Below are 20300 nucleotides of genomic sequence, written 5' to 3'. Positions count from 1 at the left end.
GATATACGATGGAATTTGAAAGATGTTCGAAATATGTTGGATATAGTTCTCTCTTGATGATTGAATATCTCGAGATGCAGAGATTGTTACTTCGATGAATCAGTCTTTCCAACATGAGGGGGAGAAAATAAACAGCTGGTAAAGAAATATATTGTAAAAAAATTATCTTGATTCTCGTACTAAGAAATGTGCGCTAGAAATTAGAAAGATAATTTATTGGCAAAGTTTGCAAACATGCTAAAAGCATGCAAGAGCCATTTTCTGACCTTGAGTGAAAAAGTCACATATATTAGTTGTGCTCCAATTAATGTCCTAGAAGGATAAGATCAACTCCTAGTAAGTCTATAGATCGCATGAAGTGTGATAGACTTTTGGTTCCAAATATAAGCATCCTCATAAAAGAAAAGGAGCATAATTTAATATGGCAACGAGGAAGGAAAGAGTTATGAAAAATCTCTAGAAGAGATTTAGACATGAGTAGAAAGAGATTCAGGTACCTGAGAATCATAATGAAAGGAAATCTGAACAAGTTGAGTCATGTCTAGAATGAAAAGGAACCAATAAGCAAATCGACGTCGTAATATGTTTGCATGTAGTATTGCAGTTGATGATTTTATTGATGAAAATCGAGGATCATAAACCGCGGTTAATAGAAAGTTTTATTGAAAAGTGTACACAAAGAATGATTGGTTTATCATTGAAAGAAATAGCTATGAAATAGTTCAAATCTCTTGAAGAGATAATATTTGGACTTGTAGTCCTTACACTTAAAAGTGTACAATGGGTGGAACATAAGTGGATCTGTATGAGAAATTAAGTACGTGTAGTAGTACAATGATTCTCAGAAAATACTTATGAGAGATGTATTCTCTTTGGTGGAAGCCACTATTTAGATCCCTATGAGTTCGAAAATAAGGCAAGACTTGATTCAGAGTATCCCTTTAAGGGATTATATTGTTAAAAGAAATATTTTATGGCCTTCGAGAACGTTCTAAAACCAAGAAAAGTTTTGTAGACTTTTGACACCTTTGAGGAGAAAAATGGTGAAAGTTTATGTCTATGAGAGAATCATGGGTGTAGATCATTGTTATTGATTTTAGGAATCTCATAATGGGTTGAAAATAAATCAGGAACAAGTTAAGAGAAGATCTTAGGTTGTGTAAATCCGAGATTGAACACTAATTGTGATTGTGTTCAAGTAATTTTCAAGAAATTTTGAGGACGTAGGCATTTGCTGAACCTCATTAAAAGAAAAATTGTATGTGTCTCTTGTCTCTTCTGCACTTACAAGTGGTTCTTGTTGATAGAAAGTTACAAGAACAAGTGCAAAATATGTTTATGAAGAAAATATTATCATATCTTCGACAGAGATTTCACATATCAAGGAATATATGGAGAAATAATCAATGATGAAATATTACTCCTGAAAGATGGAGAAATCGGATTGTATAAGATCAGATATTGCATGAAATTTCTTGAGGTTACAGATTTGACATCGGATGAAAGAGATGTTATCTCAAGATGCTTACATCATCTTACATAGAAAAATGGTCTTGCAGTACCATACTAAGAAGAAGAGTTGAAAGAGAAAGTTTTACAAGGAGAGTATCAATAACTCCTATGTATAAGATGATTGTTTGGAAGATAGTATGTAATAAAAGAATATTTGGGCTTAAAGTTCAAATAGATCTTCTATACGAAAGGGATTCAAATGAATTAAAGTTCGATGACCTAGTAAGATATATGATGATCATATTAGTTTGTACCTGAAAGCGCTGTCTATAACAGATCATTTATGATATATATGATCATAATGCATAACCTAAAGATGATGCTTTTAGGGGGGGNGGGGGGGGGGGGGGGGGGGAAATGATCATAATCAAGGTTGTACTCTTTTTTCGTTATCATGGTTTTTATCCCATTGAGTTTTTCCATGAAAAGTTTTTAATGAGACAACAAAAGAACATGCGAAAGATAAACACCTGAAAAGGAATATTATGATTCCAAAGGTGAAAGACTATCACCTTCAAAGTCTTTGACATACATTGATGAGATCGTGAGAGATGAAGATAATGATCAAGATGAGTCATCTAAGAGACCAACAGCCTGCAGAAGAATGGTGATGTACGGTGATATACATGTCGTACAAATTTGTTCAAGTGAAGATTCAGCGAACCATTTACCAAAGCGTCTTCAACCACTACTTCAAGAATGTGACAACCCGGTTTCAGAGACTTGCCGAGAGGTTTAAAATAATTTATTTGTCCACCTATGTTACCAAAGTGCACTTATCTTTTCGGTCAAGGGTCCTGAGAGAACTCCAGAGTTAAGCGCGCTTATGCTAGAGTAGTCTCAGGATGGGTGACCTTTTGGGAAGCGACTGTCGGAACAGTGCGAGTAAGGACAAAACACAGGGAAAGATTGTGTGGTGATTTGTAGGGACGGTAACAAGTATTTAAAACCTCCCGGACGTAGCAAACCGGTCGTCGAATATGGATAGGCTCACGGGCTTAGTGAGAGGACGTGAGGCCCATTAAGGAAAGTGGGCCCATAGACTGGGTAGGACATGGGACCCACTGAGTGGTGGCGGTCGGAGTGTTACAAAGAAGTTAGTTCATTATATTGAATTGCGTCATTTTGAAGATTTCAAGTGATGTATTCAAGAGGGGGAGTAAGCGTGATGCACTATTTTTCTCTTAACGTTTTTCCCACTAGGATTTTCTGGTATGGTTTTTAACGAGGCAGCATTTGGGACTACATTTTTATAATGGTCATCTAAGGGAGGGAGTGTTATGAATGAATATATTGTTATATGGATGCCCATTATCGGCCCATAAATATAAAACGTAAACCCTAATATTGTATCCCTATATATATAATGTATTTTCTGTAATAGAGTAATATACAAAAAAAACAATTCCATTTTATTTTTGATGATCATGTGTTCAATTGATTTTGAATATTAGTATAATTTTTTCCAACTCTCGTGGCTACTCTGCTTTTCTCGTGGTACTCTGCTTTAATCGTGACTACTCTGCTTTTTCACATATAATACGTTAGTCGTTAGGTGTTCCTGTGTCATAATTATTCATCCTGATGCTTGCATATATATAAATATATATTAGCAAACGATCATGATCCTGTCCATATGTCTCAAATCTGTATTTTTTTTTCTCTTTCTATGTTGTGAATTTAACAGGAAATGGTAACAGAGGAAGATGAAAACTATGAAGAAATAGCAGCTGCAAATTGTTTAGTCCGAGGAAAAAGTGATATTGCTTGGTCGTATGTCATTCAATCAAAAGACGCAAGAGGAAAAACGATTATGGAATGTACCTTTTGTCACAAAAAAAAAAAGGAGGTGGAATTAATAGGATGAAACACCATCTTGCTGGCGTGAAAGGGGATACAGATGCGTGTTCGAAGATTACTGCAGATGTGCGATTTAAGATAATGAACGCACTGAAAGAAATTGAGAGCAAGAAGAAGAAAAATATTGTTTTGGATGATACAAACTTAGACGGTCCTGAAATTCATGATGTTGATGGAGATGATATCGATGTTGGCCCAAGTCAAAAGAGGAGGAAACAAGGAATTGATCTACATGAATACTTTAAAAGAGGTGTGCGTGATCAGACTCAACCTACTATCAAAGCGTGTTTGCAGAGTAAAGAGATAATACATGATGTGGATATGTCTGTTGCATTGTGGTTTTATGATGCTTGTATTCCGATGAATGCTGTGAATTCTCCACTTTTTCAGCCTATGATGAGTAAGGTAGCAAGTATGGGTCATGGATATGTAGGCCCTTCATACCATGCTCTGCGTGTTGGATTGTTGCGAGATGCTAAGGTACAAGTTTCTTTGATCATTGATAAGTTTAGAAGTACATGGAGTAGTACTGGATGTACTCTTATGGCAGATGGATGGAAGGACACAAGACAAAGGCCGCTGATTAATTTCTTAGTTTATTGTCCTAAAGGAATTACATTTCTCAAGTCAGTTGATGCTTCTGATATCTATGCAAGTGCTGAGAATTTATGCAACTTGTTTGCTGAACTTGTGGGTATGATCGGTTCAGATAATGTGGTTCATTTTGTGACTGATAGTGCACCCAACTACAAAGCTGCAGGAAAGCTTCTTGTTGAAAAGTTTCCCACCATTGCTTGGTCTCCATGTGCAGCTCATTGTATCAATCTGATTCTGGAAGATGTTGTGAAACTCCCTTTTGTTCACAATTTAGTGCATCGTATGTCTAAGGTAACCATCTTTGTTTACAATCATAAGTCGACTTTGAATTGGGTCAGAAAAAGACCAGGTTGGAAAGAGATCATTCGTCCTGGAGAGACACGTTTTGCTACAAATTTCATTGCTCTACAAAGTCTCCATCAACATAAAGAAGATCTACAAGCTTTGGTTACAAGTACTGATCATGAACTTAAGCAGCTTTTCAAAACATCTAAAGCAAAGGAAGCTAAATTGATTATCTTGGATGAGCGAATGTGGAATGACTGCTTGATAATAGTCAAGATTATGACTCCTATCATCCGTTTGTTACGCATTTGTGATGCTGATGAGAAGCCTTCGTTGCCATATGTGTATGAAGGGATGTATCGAGCAAGATTAGGCATTAAACAGGTGTTCCAAGGAAAACGCCCTCTCTACAAGCCTTATACGAACATCATTGATAGGAGATGGGATCGTATGTTGCGTCATGATCTTCATGCTGCAGCATACTATTTGAACCCAGCTTTCATCTATGATCCTACATTTTCTGACAAGCCTGAGGTTATGAGTGGATTGATGAATTTATTTGAGAAACAAACAGAGAATAGTAAAACAAAGCTGTTTCAAGAGCTTAAGATGTATAGAGAACGTGAAGGCAGCTTTTCTCGCCCTATGGCTCTATCTTGCAGCAAAACGTCTCAGCCAGGTATCTTATACAACATTATTTTTTTTTTTGGTCCACATAAATTTGACTTGCATTTTGTGCTATATAGTAATCTGATCTAATTTTATGGATATTTAGATGAATGGTGGAGATATTTTGGTTTTGATGCTCCTAATTTGCAAAAGTTAGCAATAAGAATTCTTAGTCAAACCGCTTCTTCATCTGGATGTGAGCGCAATTGGTCTGTATTTGAGAGGATTCATACCAAGAAGAGGAATAGACTAGAGCATCAAAGACTTAATGATCTTGTTTTTGTGCACTACAATCTACGTCTGCAACATAGGTGAGTGTCACTATAATTTTTTATCTTTTATTTAGCTTATTTAGTTTGTACCATGTTACATGTTTCTTTAATGTACAGGTCAAAGAAAAAAAGATCATATGATCCTGTTGACTACGAATCTATTGATAAGACAGAGTTTTGGATTATCGAAGAAGAAGAAGCAGGTGAACTTGAACTTGATGAATTAGAAAATGCTCTTGCTGAAGAATATCCTAAAGATCATGAAGAGATGAACCCTGAAAATTCTAATGGTAACTTCTAAATTGTTGATTAAATTCTTAGAATTTTATTTTAGTTGTATTACTCTATATGTTACATTGACTAAACTATGTAATTTTTTAATGTTTTAGATTTTGACGAAGACTTCACTATGCCACCTGAAGAGTATGAAGGAAATGATGGTGGAGATAACCAAAATTAGTTGTAGTGAATTTGGAGATGTTTAATTAGTGTTCTTTATTTTTCTTATTTGGATTTAAAAGTTTTAATCATTTTATTACTATTATTAAACTTCATACTTTGTTAAGCATGATATCCTTTTTTTTATAATATTTTCAAAAATATTTATTTTATATAAATATATTAAATATATTTTATTCAATTGACCCGTGGTCGAACCGGTTGACCCAATGACCCGGTGACCCGAGAGCTAGTCCGGTTCACGATCCGGGTCGGGTTTCAAAACATTGCTTATAATTAAAACTGGCCGGAACCACATGCTTCATCAACCTATGGTTTGGGCCGGCTCTGTAATGAATAAAAATAAAAGTTATTCTAGATATATTCCTATTATATTTTACAACTGATGAAATAAATAATTTTTATTGATGTGTTCTCTATGTCTTTATTTCATATATATACAGACCAAAAAAAACTAAATATTAAATACAGGTGAGGTTATACCTTTATGTGTGAATTAATTATCCTTATTCTAATAGGTTCAAAAAGTGTTTCTAGTTTAAAATGTAGGTAACAACTCGGATTATGTGCATAATACATCAATTTAAATAAAATAATTATGAGTAAAATTACAATCTAACTAATATCCATTTGTGTATCATAATGTGGTAATTTAAAAAAAAAAAAAATTCGTTTATTTAGTGTAAAAATACATCTCATCTGTGAAATCTTTGAACGTAAAAAAAGTTTTAACTTAGTAGAGAGATTATTGATAAAATGTTATTATTTATGGCAAGTTGGCAACATGTCTTATCTGTGGTTAAAATTTTGGAATTTTTAAGAAGTGCAATATACATTTTCATAAAATTTAAAGATATGAGTACTATTAAGTTCAAATTGGTATTTTAATTTGCTGATTTTTTGTTACACTCATTTCTTTTTTTTAGTGTTTGATTTGGTATATTATTTGATGAATATTCTTCGATGAATAACTATTTTTACTAATATTAGACGCTAGATTTCAAAAGTTTTTAAAAGTATACGATAACAAAGTATAGTTCACGTGGAAAACAAAATTAATATTATTATTTTTTGGTTAAAATATATAATGACATGTGTTGTAAATAGTATTACTAAATCGGGGTAAATTGCTAAAAAGTGTCTGGAGCTCTCTACCAACAACACCTCAGCATTTTTCTCAAATATTTTACTGTGAATATATAGGGAATGCACAGAATATTGATAAACTAGTTATCTCTATACCCTAAATTAGTAATTTTCTCAGGTCTTGTTCAATAGATTTGGACTCTTTTGTCCATACTATAATTTTTCTCTTTCTTTTTCTTACTTATGTTTGGAGGAAAATATTTGAGAGTAAAGGAAAGAAGAACAGATGAAATATTTGTATAAATGATTAATTACTCAATAATATATATTATACTGAGTTTTAAGTATATTAGCAGGTTATAAGTACATGTAACACATTACAAGGTTTTTATAAGGTTTTATACGATTTAATTAAAAACCTTATAAAACCTTGTAAAAACTTTTTAAATGGCTTATAAAAACCTTATAAAAACCATTTTAAAATATTTAAACACCTTTTAAAAACTTTTTAAATATTTTTTAAAAGCGTTTACAAGGTTTTTGTAAGTTTTTTTATAAGGTATTTTAAAGGTATAAATTTCAAAACAATTGGCGGGAAATGAACCCTAGGCCAACCACTGGGCCAACAGGACTTCCACATATAGTAGTGTTTAGTATATGTAATTCGTCTTTACATATATATATATATATATGTGATATAGTATATGACTTAACATGGTAAATATAATTTCATCGTATAAATCATAACTTTTGTGATACAATATGATTTAACATGATATATTTACAAACATATTTGTATATATATTTTGTTATCATGGTAACTTAATAGATATTCATTGTAACATCCACAAGCTAATTTTTGGAGTTTTGGGATTAGTGTCGATCGATACTAAGGAATCAATTTTTGGTTTGACCGATTTATTTTAAATCATTGAATTGGAACGGTTTGGTATAAGAGAAACCCTAAATCGAGGTATTAAAGTCTGGAAATCGACCACGGTCGTCGGTATCATCCTCTTTTGTCGTTTCCTGAGAGAAATAGAGAGAAGAAGAAGTGCGGGTGAGTCTTGGAGAGTTTTGGAGAGTTCTTGGCCATTTTTTAGAGATGTTTATGTGGAGTGGTGATCTGGGGCTACGAACGTGTTGGAATCTTGATGTGGTATTGGTTCGTCGATTTTTGGTCAGAAACTTTCTGCTAAAGAGGTGAGTGCATGACCATGGCTGATCCAAGCTTGAGAATTCTCTGTTTTCTGTGTTTTGTGAATTATTAATTGATTTCATTGCTGGCTTGTGGTTATTTCGTGCTCCCTATAGCCTTATGTGACTTCAAGGAGAGCCTTGGCCGAATTGGAGGTTTGGAGATGGAGATCTGCGTTAGAGATAGCTGGAAAACGATGCTCGGCATCGGTGTCGGTCAACACCAGTGCAATCCCATCTCTCTCTTTCCTTTTTAAGCCCCCCTGCCGCCACACGAGAGGGACATGGGGGCGTAAAAGGGGATCCTATCAACTAGTTCTGACCTAGGATAATAAGCTTATGGGCTTGGTCTTACTTCACCGTCGAGAAACGAAAGAAGGCTCCTTTCTTCCGTGATTAACTGTTGGCACCAGTCCTACATTTTGTCTATGTGGACCAAGAAGAAAGGAGGCTCAGCGGGAAGAGGATTGGACGGCTCAAGGGCTCTAATGAGTGTCTGTCGACACCATGTGGAGGTGTCGATCGACACAACCAGGGTTTTCGAGAAATGTCGAGCAGGTATCAGTCGACACCAACCTTCGCCAGATGGCAATGTTAATCGACACCATGTGGGTGTCCGTCGACACCAACCTTTTCAAGTGGGCTGATACTTGCTTTTCCTGGTTTGATTGTGGTTTTTGTTGTTTATTGAACATTAAATTCTCAATTGCTTGTGTGTATAGCCCAGTAGTTGGGATTTGGTGTTGAGTTGCTTTTCCAACAAGTTACAGTGGTGTCGGTTTTTATATGTACTTATTTTCCAATTAGGCTTTATATTAGTTTTCTATTTCTTTATGGGAGAAGAATATTCTCTTTGCTTTGAGGTTTCGTTTATGTTAATCTACATCTTTATAATTAGAGATTGTGGACTCCATTCTAGGACAACTTGCTTTTGAAATTGATAAAAGAAAAAAACCAAAAAAGAGGTAGTCTTTAACTACCCAAAAGAGCTTGTCTTAGAGCCCTGCAAGGAGGACTTGCACAACCCTTGTTGAGATCGATTCCTGGAAGAGATCCCAACTCTATCTCTTTTCTTCTCCACGTCTTATCATCACCATCGTCTACTCTCTCTCTCTTGTTACTCTGTTTTTCTCACACCAAAACAGAGCAACGCTCCACCTTTGCTCAACTAGCATCTTATCCGTCCAAACGCCGCTCCGTCTCTCTTGTTATAGCTTCCGCCCTTCATCACCGAGTGTTTATGACAATACTCATGCACTTCAATTGTTGTTGGCGGTTCAGGTAAAGGCAAAGTGTGATCGTAGAATCAAGGAAATAAAGAAAACGATTTTCTAGTTACTCGTTGATGTGTTGTCTGACTTCTGTTAGGTTGCACGAGTTGAGTCATTGAAATATTGCTAGGTTGATGGTTTGATGCTTCATGACATTGTTGGTGTATTTATTATTGGTTATTTAATTTATTAAATTATTGTCGGACAATTGATGGTTTAATGTTGGTTATTTCTGCTTTTTGATTTGAATGTCGTTAGGATTTTAGTGAGTATGAGATCACTCACTAATTTAATATTATATTAAAAAAAAACTGAGTCGGTTCGTTTCATTCATTTAACTCATAACTTGTTTAATTTTACTTGTGTATTTGGTGAATAATATATTCGATATCTACTTTATATGCGGAAAAGTATCTACTTTATTCCCTAAATAATTTGTTATATGTGAAAGGGTATATTTTTCAAACTTATACAAGTTGATGTTAGATAACTAACAATACATAAATGATTGGTATATTTTTAATTTTCCATTTACTTGGGTATATAAATTAATATAACCCAACTATGTATATGTAACTAGAAGAGGTTGTCCAATGTGCGCTATAAATATAAAATTAAACTAGAATTATGTTTTTGAATTCGAAAATATAATGGAGGATTTTTAAAAATCTATATTAACATTTTCACAGCAACTTTTTGAAACAACCTTGAAATTCTAAACTATTTACAATCCTATGTCATTGACATTTATTATGTTTTCACATATTTAGCAACAAAAAGTTAAGTCAATCATCCCAAGAATCTCTACCATATATATGCAATAATCGATTTCAATATATAAAGTTATGTGAAACCTATAAATCAGATATATTCGATTTTGTATGTCTTTAATTACTCACCACATTTAATTTTAAAATAGAAACAAATTCGAAAACAGAAACAAATTAATGGCTGATAAAAATATCAAATCACATAAATTTGGCATATTCTCTAAAAATAAATCTTATGCAATATTTAATCCCTAATTACCTGGTAACTAATTAAATATGCTGTGTATTAAGAGGTGAAAAAAATAAACATAATCAATTGCCTATAAATAATTGGTCCTTAATCACAAGTTAGCACCACCAACAACATCAATCATCAGTCTCTTCCTTCCAATACCGTCAATTGTTTGAATCTGCTTCCGATAAGAGCTTTTTTTTTTTTTGAAAAAGAGATCTCAGAGAAGTGTCGTGGAACAGATTCAAACCATTTTATATGATAAGATCGATTGTCAATTTGTGATGATGCAAAAGTATTCATACCGCTAAATATTTCACTCTCTTTTTTTCCTTATAAGTATATTTTTTAGTTAGAGCAATATATATGTTTCGCTTCTTAATGTCATTATCCTCTTTTTTTCAGTAGATTGTGATTATGTAACTAATTAATTTTGGTAATATATACATATTCTTGTGTGTAGATCATCAACGTGATTAGTGTTTGATTTGAATATAGGGGATTAAGTGATAAAATATATAAAAAGAAGACCAACACTTTAAGCAATTTGTAAAAACAACTCCTTACAAATTACACAAGTCTATTTGGAAAACAATTCCTCAAGCAGATTTAACAAGTCTGTTTAACTTTTTTTTTCTTCATATTTTACATTAGATCATACAAGAAACAGTTACCTTATAAATAATAAGATCTATTGGAGAAAACAAAGTCAACAACCCGAGAGAGTGTAATACAAGATGGGTTTGAAACAATATTACTAAAAAAATAAAATATCATTAATCTCATATTTCAACATAGATAAAATCTTCATATTACTATTTTTTTTAACAATACCAATATAGGGCATGCACAATTAAACTGATTTAATAAAAATTGGTATTATGCAATCTTAATAATTATTAATAAACTCCAACAAAATCTGTAAATTCCAAAAAAATGTGAATTCCAAAAAATAAATGTTTACACTGTGGGTTAAAATATAATAATAATGTTTACGGATTATAAATTTTTAAACTTTATAAGATTTATAAATATTTAAACTTTATATGAATTATAAATATATCATATAACTTACATATCCTGCGGTGTACCTCAAAAAAATAGATGTGTCATTTATAGAGTTAATCTCATAATTATAAATGTTTTTTACTAAAAAAAAAATACAAATATATCCTGTTACACAATATAAATATTGAGTAAATCAAATTTAGTCCTATATGAGTAATATCAACAATGCTACTAACTTTATGATAATAAAACTAAATTTGTGTAAATACAGATTGTAGCAATTTAACATATGCACAATACTAAAAAAGTAACAATATTTTATTGAAATTTTTATTTATCCACGGGTCCAAACCTAGACAAAAAATAATCATAAGTATGTGATGGGGTACACTTATATATTTTTGCGGGTTGGTTAAAAAATACAAGAAAAATATCTTAAAACTTAATCTTATATAAAAAGAGTTATAAACCAACACTAATCCGCTCCATCACACTCATATAAAAAACTAATTAATTTTATTTTAATAACTAATAGGCTCTAGGGAAAACTAACTAATTTCAAATTGAGAATTTGTGAATAAAAATTAAATAATATTATATGAACTACAAAGTGTATTATACATATTAACAGATGTTTACTTTCACAACAACTAATTTCGATTGATTCAATTCCAAGATAAAGGAATTTATATTAATTAAATTCCAAACGAAAATAATAACTTGTATATAGATAAAGCAAATAAATTACAAACATCTCAATATTATTATAAAAAACTTGCTATATATCTATATAGATATATTTTTCAACTTTTAAAAATAAATATTTGATTCAACATAATATTTTTTAGTAAGTTATATAAAATAAATTATAAAAATAACATAATCCCACGCTATACCGCGGGTTAAAATCTAATATTAAATTAATATGTAAACTTTAATTTAATCTGTGTTCCTTCATGTTTTTGACGCATAATAAAATAAACAGAACCTCTCGAGAACAAAATTTGATTAACATAATTAAATATTTAGTTTGTATGCTATCTAATCCAAAAATTTTTTCCAAAATCGTTCTCTCATGAAATCTCCGAAATTATTTGCTTTTGTTTAATACCAAATTTCTTTGTATTACACGCTATTATTTAAAGATTGCATATATAACATCCGCTAATTGGAATCATGTTTTGTGATGTGCGTGTTGCATCAAACGATGCAAGGCTAGATTATCGTGAAGCGAGTTAATTTAAATGTTGCTTAATGGGTTAGGAAAACCCTTAGGGTCGTGTATAAAAGGAGAAGCTCATGCCGAGTTTGGCCGTTTTTGAGAAAGAGAGAAGAGAGGAAGAAGTGCTAAAGCGTTCTTGTGAGTATTTGTGCTTTTCTGGCTTTTCCTGTGGAGAACTGTAGTTGGGATCATTGTAGGAGCTTGATAGGAGTGTAGATCTGTCGGTTTTGAGTCAGAATCTTCGTTGGCAAAAGTGAGTGCAGGACCATGGCTTATCGAAGCTTGAGATTCCTCTGATTTTCGTGTTTATATGTTATGTGGTTGATTCCTTGGCTTGTTAGAACGTTATTGGATCACTTGAGGCTTTGATTGGCTTCTTTGTGGCATTGGGTTGTGTTTTGGTGGTTTAGAGACGGAGATCCGGCGAGGAGCTTCAGGGAAGATGATGCTCGGCAAGTGCGTTGATCGATGCACTTTGTGCGTCAGTCAATGCAATGCGATGACGGCGCGGTTTGACCTAGGAGCATCGGTTGATGCTATGTGAAGGCGTCGATCGAAGCAATTAAGGATTTCGTGCAATGTCGAGCATGCATCAGTCAATGCAGTGTTAGTGTCGGTAGATGCATGTGATCTTGCATCGGTCGATGCAGGTTTGCGTCTAGCCCTGGGCATTCGGGTTCGGGTTTTCGGGTTTAGACATATAAAACCCGTTCGAATTTTTTATACTATCGGGTCGGGTTCGGGTATTATCCGTTCGGGTTCGGGTGATTCCGGTATACCCGAACTCAAACAAATCATGAACAAAAAAAAAAAAAACTAACTTTTTATTTTTTATAAATTTTAGAACACTTGTATCTATATAAATATTTAACGTTTCACATTATGACAAAGAAACTAAGATGGCAAAATGGTTAAAGATACACTCTTAAATGGCAAAAGGCAATGGGTTCAAATCCCTTTAGATGCATATTTTTACATTTAATTCAGATTAGTTCGGGTGGACATTCAGGTTCGGATATTACCCGAACCTGATTGGGTATCCGAACCTCAAAGGTACTGAACCCGATCAGGTTTTACACACTACCCAAACCCCCTACTTCGGGTCGGGTTCGGGTATGGGTTTCGAGTTCAGGGTAATATGCCCAGTCCTATTTGCGTTGGTTGATGCAACTCCAGTTGGTGTCGGTCGATGCATTGGTCCTGGTTTGTTGTTTGTTTTTGATTGTTTTTTGATGGTTAATGTTATCTCAATTGCTTGTGTGTATACTCCAGTAGATGGGAGGATTGTCTCACGGAGTGTTTATAAAATACTCACGCATCTCATATGTGTTGTGGTGCAGGTAAAGGCAAAGTGTGATCATGAAATTAAGGCGATGAAAAGTAGGATGTTCTAGTGGCTTATTGATGTGGTCTGACTTCTATTAGATTGTTAGAGTTGGGTCATTAGAACTTTGTTAGGTTGTTGGTTTGATGTTTTATGATTCTGTTAGTGGTTTGTTATTGCTATTAAATTATGGATTTATTAATTTTTCGTTATTGTTTTAATGGTATCTGCTGGTTATATTTCTCTGGTAGTTTAATTGTGGTTAGGCGGCTAGTAGATGTAGTATCACTAGTTGAATTAGTGTTATTAAATTAAAAAAAAATTGATCGGGTTGATATAATACTTTTGTTAAACAATATTGTTTTTCACAAATTACAATACTTTGCTACATTTCTATATATCTTTTATTGGATAGGTGTTTTGATATTTTTTTATCTCTAATAGACATTAGCTAATGATTATATTTTTCTAACTCTTTTGATTATGACTATATTTTTAAAAAAATAGTTAGTAATATAACCCTTGTTTTAGTATACCAACAAAATTTCATGAGGATGTATTGTCGTTAGTAGAGTCAACAAACTAATATGACACCTCATCACTAATTTTGCAGATAACTATAACAAAAATTTGTTTTTTCTTTTGCAGATAAATATTACACCTAATATAGTATGGATATAGAAGTAAACTACCAGTTATAAAATTAAACTATTTTAGCGTCTGTCAAGTTTATATATTCTTCCTTCTTTGATATCTTTCTACATACAATAAAAAATAGAACATAATCAAGTTTATGTAGAAAGATATCAAAGAATGAAGAATATATAAACTTGAAAATACTATTTTGGCATCTATCAAATTTATATATTCTTCCTTCTTTGATATTCTCACGAAACAATGGATCTAAAGATTGACCTAAATTTCTTTCATTATGGTATCTTTTTTGATATATATGATGGATTTGTCTTCTAAAATTTGTATTCACTATAAATATCACAAAGTGAATCCCTTTTTATATACATCTTTTCTATAAGAAAACAAAAACACACACACACAAGTCATCATCATGGGCATTTCGAAAGGAACACAAAGGTTCATGCTCGTTGCCATATTCATAGCATTTGTGGTTATAAGTAACATAAACGTAGCAGTTGCAAAATATATTAGCTATCCAGCGATAGGACGTGATCGCCAACGAGGATGTAGTCATGGGCCTCATGGCAAATGTCCACCCGCTCAGCATATGAGTCCGTACCATCGAGGATGTGATTTGATACACAGATGTCGTCGTCAACCTTCACCTCCACCAGTTCCTAAAAAAATGTAGTAGCGAAAAACAATAATAATAATACGAACAACGTCTATTGATTAAAAATGTAACCAAACCCTTTGAATCATAAAAAAAAAAATTATTGGTTATTGCTTTTGTTTAACAAAGTTATTTTAAATCAATTTCCCATTATATTTTACGACTGATGAAAGAAATATTCTTTGTGTCTTTATTTCCTATATCATACAACAAAACAATAAAATTTTCAAATATCAGTTACAAGTGATAATGTTATACCAAACTAAAACGATTCGACTTATTTAAATATATATATATATATATAATAATAATAATTCTGTACTAATCTCATATCTATCTTAACATTTTTGAAGTATATTTTTGTGTCATTCTCTCTTATCTTTGTATCCAAACAAGTCTCAATTAAATTCTCTACAATCATTGCAACCAAACACAATCATTTCTTTATTTGATATTATTAATTTCCTAAAAACTATCTACCTAATTTAAATCAATAAGTTAGATTAAAATATAATTCTCCTTGCACTTTTATTTAATCTTATATTTGATTATTTTAATTACTATTTAATACATAAAGTTAATAAAATTTTAGATTTTTTTCAGCATATGATGTGATTTGGATTTTTATAAACGGATATATATTTTAAAATTTTCTTAGAATATTTATAACCAAACAAGCATATCCACATATAGAGCTCGAAATACATTTTTGAAGTACAATAGGGTGTCATCACTTTTTGGTTTTTTGCCAACTTCAGATCAGATTTTTAACTAAAATTATAACAGATTCAATTATCTGGATTCTCCTTAAGATTACCGAATATTTTGGGCCGGCTTTTAATCTATAGCGTACTTATTTACATCCAATTAATGTCAATTAATGCCCATTGTATCTTAGGAAAGATCTAATTTACATGCCGAATTTTTAGTGCTTAGTTTGACAAAAAGAATTGATAACACAAATTCTGTAATCACATCCCGATAATATAACAACTAATTTAGATGAATACATCTTAGAAAATATTTAATTTGTGTTTAATAAACTATTACATATTTGCTAAGTTCTTATTAGCTTTAAATGCATTATTAATCCAATAATATCAATTGAGAATCAAAATAAGAATATGTCATATCATTCATTCATAAATCATAACTAACCAAATCATAAAATGTATATTCTCAATTTGCGAATCAAGAGTTTATACAAAACTTATCTACACCCGTTAATAGGATATATATAGATGCAACTCACCATCGACTACAAGCACCACTAAACTATTACAGTATCATATCAACAAAATAAAAGACCCGTGGTGTACCACGGGGTAAAACCTAGTTCACTAATATACTAACATAATTTAATACAAACAACGCAAGATACCAACTGTTATATCCGTGAACCAAATTATAATTTTTTTTAGGATGAGTGTCGATCGACAAGAAGGTGAGTGTCGAACGACACCACCATTTTCCGTTTTGACCGGATTGATTTAAATTGTCAATTTGGTTCAGTTTGGTTTAGGTAAAATCCTTAAAGGGGGAAGTCAACCTAGGTCGTGGTAGAGAGTGTTGTTTGCCATTTCCCGAGTGTTTTAGTGAGAAAGGAGAAGTTCTTGAGAGTTTGGGAGATTGCTGGAGTTTTCTAGTTGTTCTCGAGATATCTGAGGCTAGGATTGTGTGGGAAGCTTGCTAGGAGTGTGCTTTCTTCAATTGCTGGTCAGAATCTTCTGGTAAAGAGATGAGTGCAGGCCAATAGATGATATAAGCCTGAGATTTTCTTTGTTTTGCTTGTTTTATATTGTTTGTGGTGTTTTCTTGCTTGTTATGATGGCTACATGGTTCCTATGGCTTCTTGTGGCTTTTGGTTGAGTTTGGACGGTTTGGAGGTAGAGAGAAGCGGTGATTCGACTCTCGGCTCAAGCATATTGCGTAGGCAGAGTCAGTGTTGATCGACACCAGGTGGATGTTGGTCGACACCAAGTAGATGACGGCGCGGAGACTTGGCGAGTGTCGGTGCTAGGATTTCGGGGACGAGGGAAAGTGTCGGTTGACATCAGGAGGTAGTGTCAGTTGACACTAGGAGGTGGTGTCGGTCAACACTAAAACGATCTAATCCGGTTTTTTTAAATATAATAATAATAATCTAGTGATCTCATAGTTACTAACCACCTAACCACATTCAAACCAAACCTCCAAAATAACCAAAAATTCAACCCATGAATTAGTCAATAACCAAATAACCAGTATTAATTTCATAACCACTAAAACAATAAACCAAACAAACATAAGTCAAGAACCAGCAATCCTAGACAACATTCTAAAGACTCAACTCTAGCAACCTAACAGGAGCCAAACAACAACCAATCGATCCACTAGAACATCCTCCTCTTCATCGCCTTGATTCCACGATCACACTTTTCCTTTACTCGTACCGCAAACACAAATTGAGATGCATGAGTATTGTCATAAACACTCAGTAAGGCAATCCTACCCATTGATTGGGATACATAAACAAGCAACTGAGATTCCAATGTTAAACAAACAACAAACAACCAAAAACAAACCAGGAAAACAAGTATCAGCCGCCTGCCAAAAGGATGGGTGTCGACCGACACAAACGTGGATGCGTGCGTGGTCGTGGTGTTGACAGAGGTCCAGCGGTTAGTGATATCGTGGACGAGAGTGTGTCAGCTCAGGGCGTCAATGAGTCACAGACGTTTCAGGAGGGATCAGTGGCTGTGGTTTGTAGTACCGATGGGACCGTAGGAGCCGGTGGGGGTGATGTCGGTGCCGGGTTAGCTGGTGGTGCTGGGCTTTCGGGTGTAGGAGTTACAGCAGGTGGAGCCACTGGTCGAGAGGACCGCATTGCAGACTTGTTGGTGTGGTTATTGGAGCGGTTACCAGCTGTGGTACCTGCGCAGGCTTTGGTAGTGCCGCCTGTGATGGCAGAGGTGCAGCAGCCAGTGGCTGCGGGTGCAGAAGTTCATTCTCGGTATGTCAGCATGTTTACTGAGATGAGGAGGATCGGTACAGTGCATTTCTTGGGTGGTACCGACCCTACTGCTGCTGATTCATGGAGGACGAGAGTGGAACGAAACTTCCAGTCTCTCAGGTGTCCAGAGGAATTTCGGGTGGACATAGGAGTCCACTACCTAGGAGATGATGCCCACTTGTGGTGGTGGTTAGTGGCTGCCAGGAGAGTGTAGAGGGAGATTTTATGGGTTGATTTCGTGGAGGAGTTCAACCACAAGTACTCTCCTCGTGAGGCACTAGAACGGTTGGAGGTGTCGTTCCTAGAGTTATCTCGGGGGATTCGTACTGTGCGGGAGCTGGACGTAGAGTTCCGTCAGCCTCCGATTTATGGGGGTCGGGCGATGGAGTGTGAGGAAACACATGTTCAGAGGTTCATGAGGGCCCTTTGGGATGGCTTAAGTGTCCACTGCAGAGGGCGGAGTTATGCTTTGAGAGTCGAGCTAGTTGTGATTGTAGTTGTGATCGAGGAGGATATCCGTGCACATGTAGTGATAGTGAGTCCAGTGGTTCAGCCTAGGAGGGCTCATCATCCTGGAGGTTCTAGGAAAGGCGGCAAGCCTGAACAGGAAACCAAGAGGAAGTGGGAGGCGACGGGTGCTACGGGTGTGGTAGCATGGACCACAAGGTGGCCAACTGTCCGCATAGGGTCGAGCAGCGGGCAGTGACGGAGCAGCGGGCGAATACAGGGAGACGAGTAGACATGGAGACAATGCATATGAAGCTTTGTTGTCCCAAGTTGTAGACTTGCAGTAGATGGAAGTAGCGACGCTGCAATCGAGTACACCCCAGTACGGATCAAGCCAACGCCGTGGGTGTACTCGATTGTGGAGACCGGTGGCACTAGTGCAGGAGCGTTCACATGTATAACTTCTGCTACTCGGTGACCTGATCCTCCCAAGGAATCGACGCTCTAAGGTAGGTAGACTAATAATCATTAAACTTTGAAGGTTCATGAAGCTGGATGATATGGCGTGAGATGTAGTCAAAAATCATTATGCCCCAAATTCTCTGAAAACAAACCAAATAAAGCAAGGCGGTGAAACTTTAGATAGAAGCTACGTGGGGATATATGACAAGGCGTGAGACGAATCCCAAAAATCCTTGTGCCCTAGACTTTCTTGTAACAACTCTTCAATCTTTAACTAATGAATGGTAACGTCAAGTACTGCATAATCACTTGATATACCGAAAACTCTTTAATGTAACCCACCAAGGAGAAATAACAAAGGAGTTTACCGCTCTCAAATAAAAGATAAAAGATTTCTTGGATTGATTTATTTCTCAAATGAGATTACATTTGTTTATATAGAGACAAGAAACTTGGTCACAAAGCCAAGTATTAATTATTCTTGAAACTATATGATAATTAAGATAGTAAGTTGAATGAAGACCCAACTCTTGGTGCATGTTTCCCTTCCTCCAAACTCTTTATTCCTAGTGTGTTGATCATTGCAAACTGAAGTTCAATAATTTATTTGATAAAAGTACTACACCAGAGTCCAAGGTACTTGGCTCCTCTCAGAGTGGTTGAGCAGGTGGGGCCAGTGGCATATAAGCTGGAGTTTCCTGATGTTATATGTGCGTTCCATAAGGTGTTTCACGTGTCGATGCTGAGGAAGTGTCTTCACGAGGATGATCAGTTGTTTGCTAAGATTACTAAGGATCTTCAGCCCACCATGGTTTTAGAGGCGAGACCGTTGAGGGTTCTCGAGAGGAGAGTCAATGAACTTCGGAAGAAGAAGGTTCCTTTGATGAGGGTCCTATATATGGGACTGTGATTGAGTAGATTAACAGAATTGGGAGTCCGAGGAGCAGACTAGGGAGCCATAGGCGAGAATGAAGGCAAGGTTCAAGAAGAGATACGAGAAGCAGGTCGCGACTTGATTGTTGCTCCATCGTGAAAACTTGGTCATGCCAAAGTCCGCAATTTTGGGGTTCATATCAGCATCTAGAAGGATCTTGCTTGCTTTCAGGTCGTAGTGTATGAATGTGAGTCGTGAATCTCAATGAAGATTTAGGATCCCTCGAGTAATCCGTTTGATGATATTGTACCGTTTGGTCCAGTCCAGCAGTCGTTGATTGATAGTGTCTGCGCATGGATGTATTGGTAAGTTAGTCATGATTGTATTAAAGATTCATTAGAAATTCAGGCAGGTAAGGTACATAGAGCTTTGTTCAAAAAAAAAAAAAAAAG

General features: G+C 34.7%; 2 protein-coding genes across 2 annotated transcripts; both read left to right on the top strand.

Moving 5' to 3' along the window:
* On the top strand, positions 3376-5655 carry LOC104738381. The gene is made up of 4 exons (XM_019234592.1): positions 3376-4933; positions 5030-5234; positions 5313-5485; positions 5585-5655. Exons 1-4 carry the CDS (start codon positions 3376-3378, stop codon positions 5653-5655), a joined length of 2007 nt encoding a protein of 668 aa, XP_019090137.1.
* Positions 14809-15092, top strand: LOC109128419 (protein RALF-like 28). Its single transcript, XM_019234673.1, has one exon. It carries the CDS (start codon positions 14831-14833, stop codon positions 15089-15091), a length of 261 nt encoding a protein of 86 aa, XP_019090218.1. The 5' UTR covers positions 14809-14830; the 3' UTR covers position 15092.

The sequence above is a fragment of the Camelina sativa genome, chromosome 13 (assembly GCF_000633955.1).
Source record: "Camelina sativa cultivar DH55 chromosome 13, Cs, whole genome shotgun sequence".
In the NCBI taxonomy this organism is placed as follows: Eukaryota; Viridiplantae; Streptophyta; class Magnoliopsida; order Brassicales; family Brassicaceae; genus Camelina; species Camelina sativa.
The sequence above is the reverse complement of the archived record's forward strand: the minus strand, read 5'-3'. Positions and strand labels throughout refer to the sequence as shown.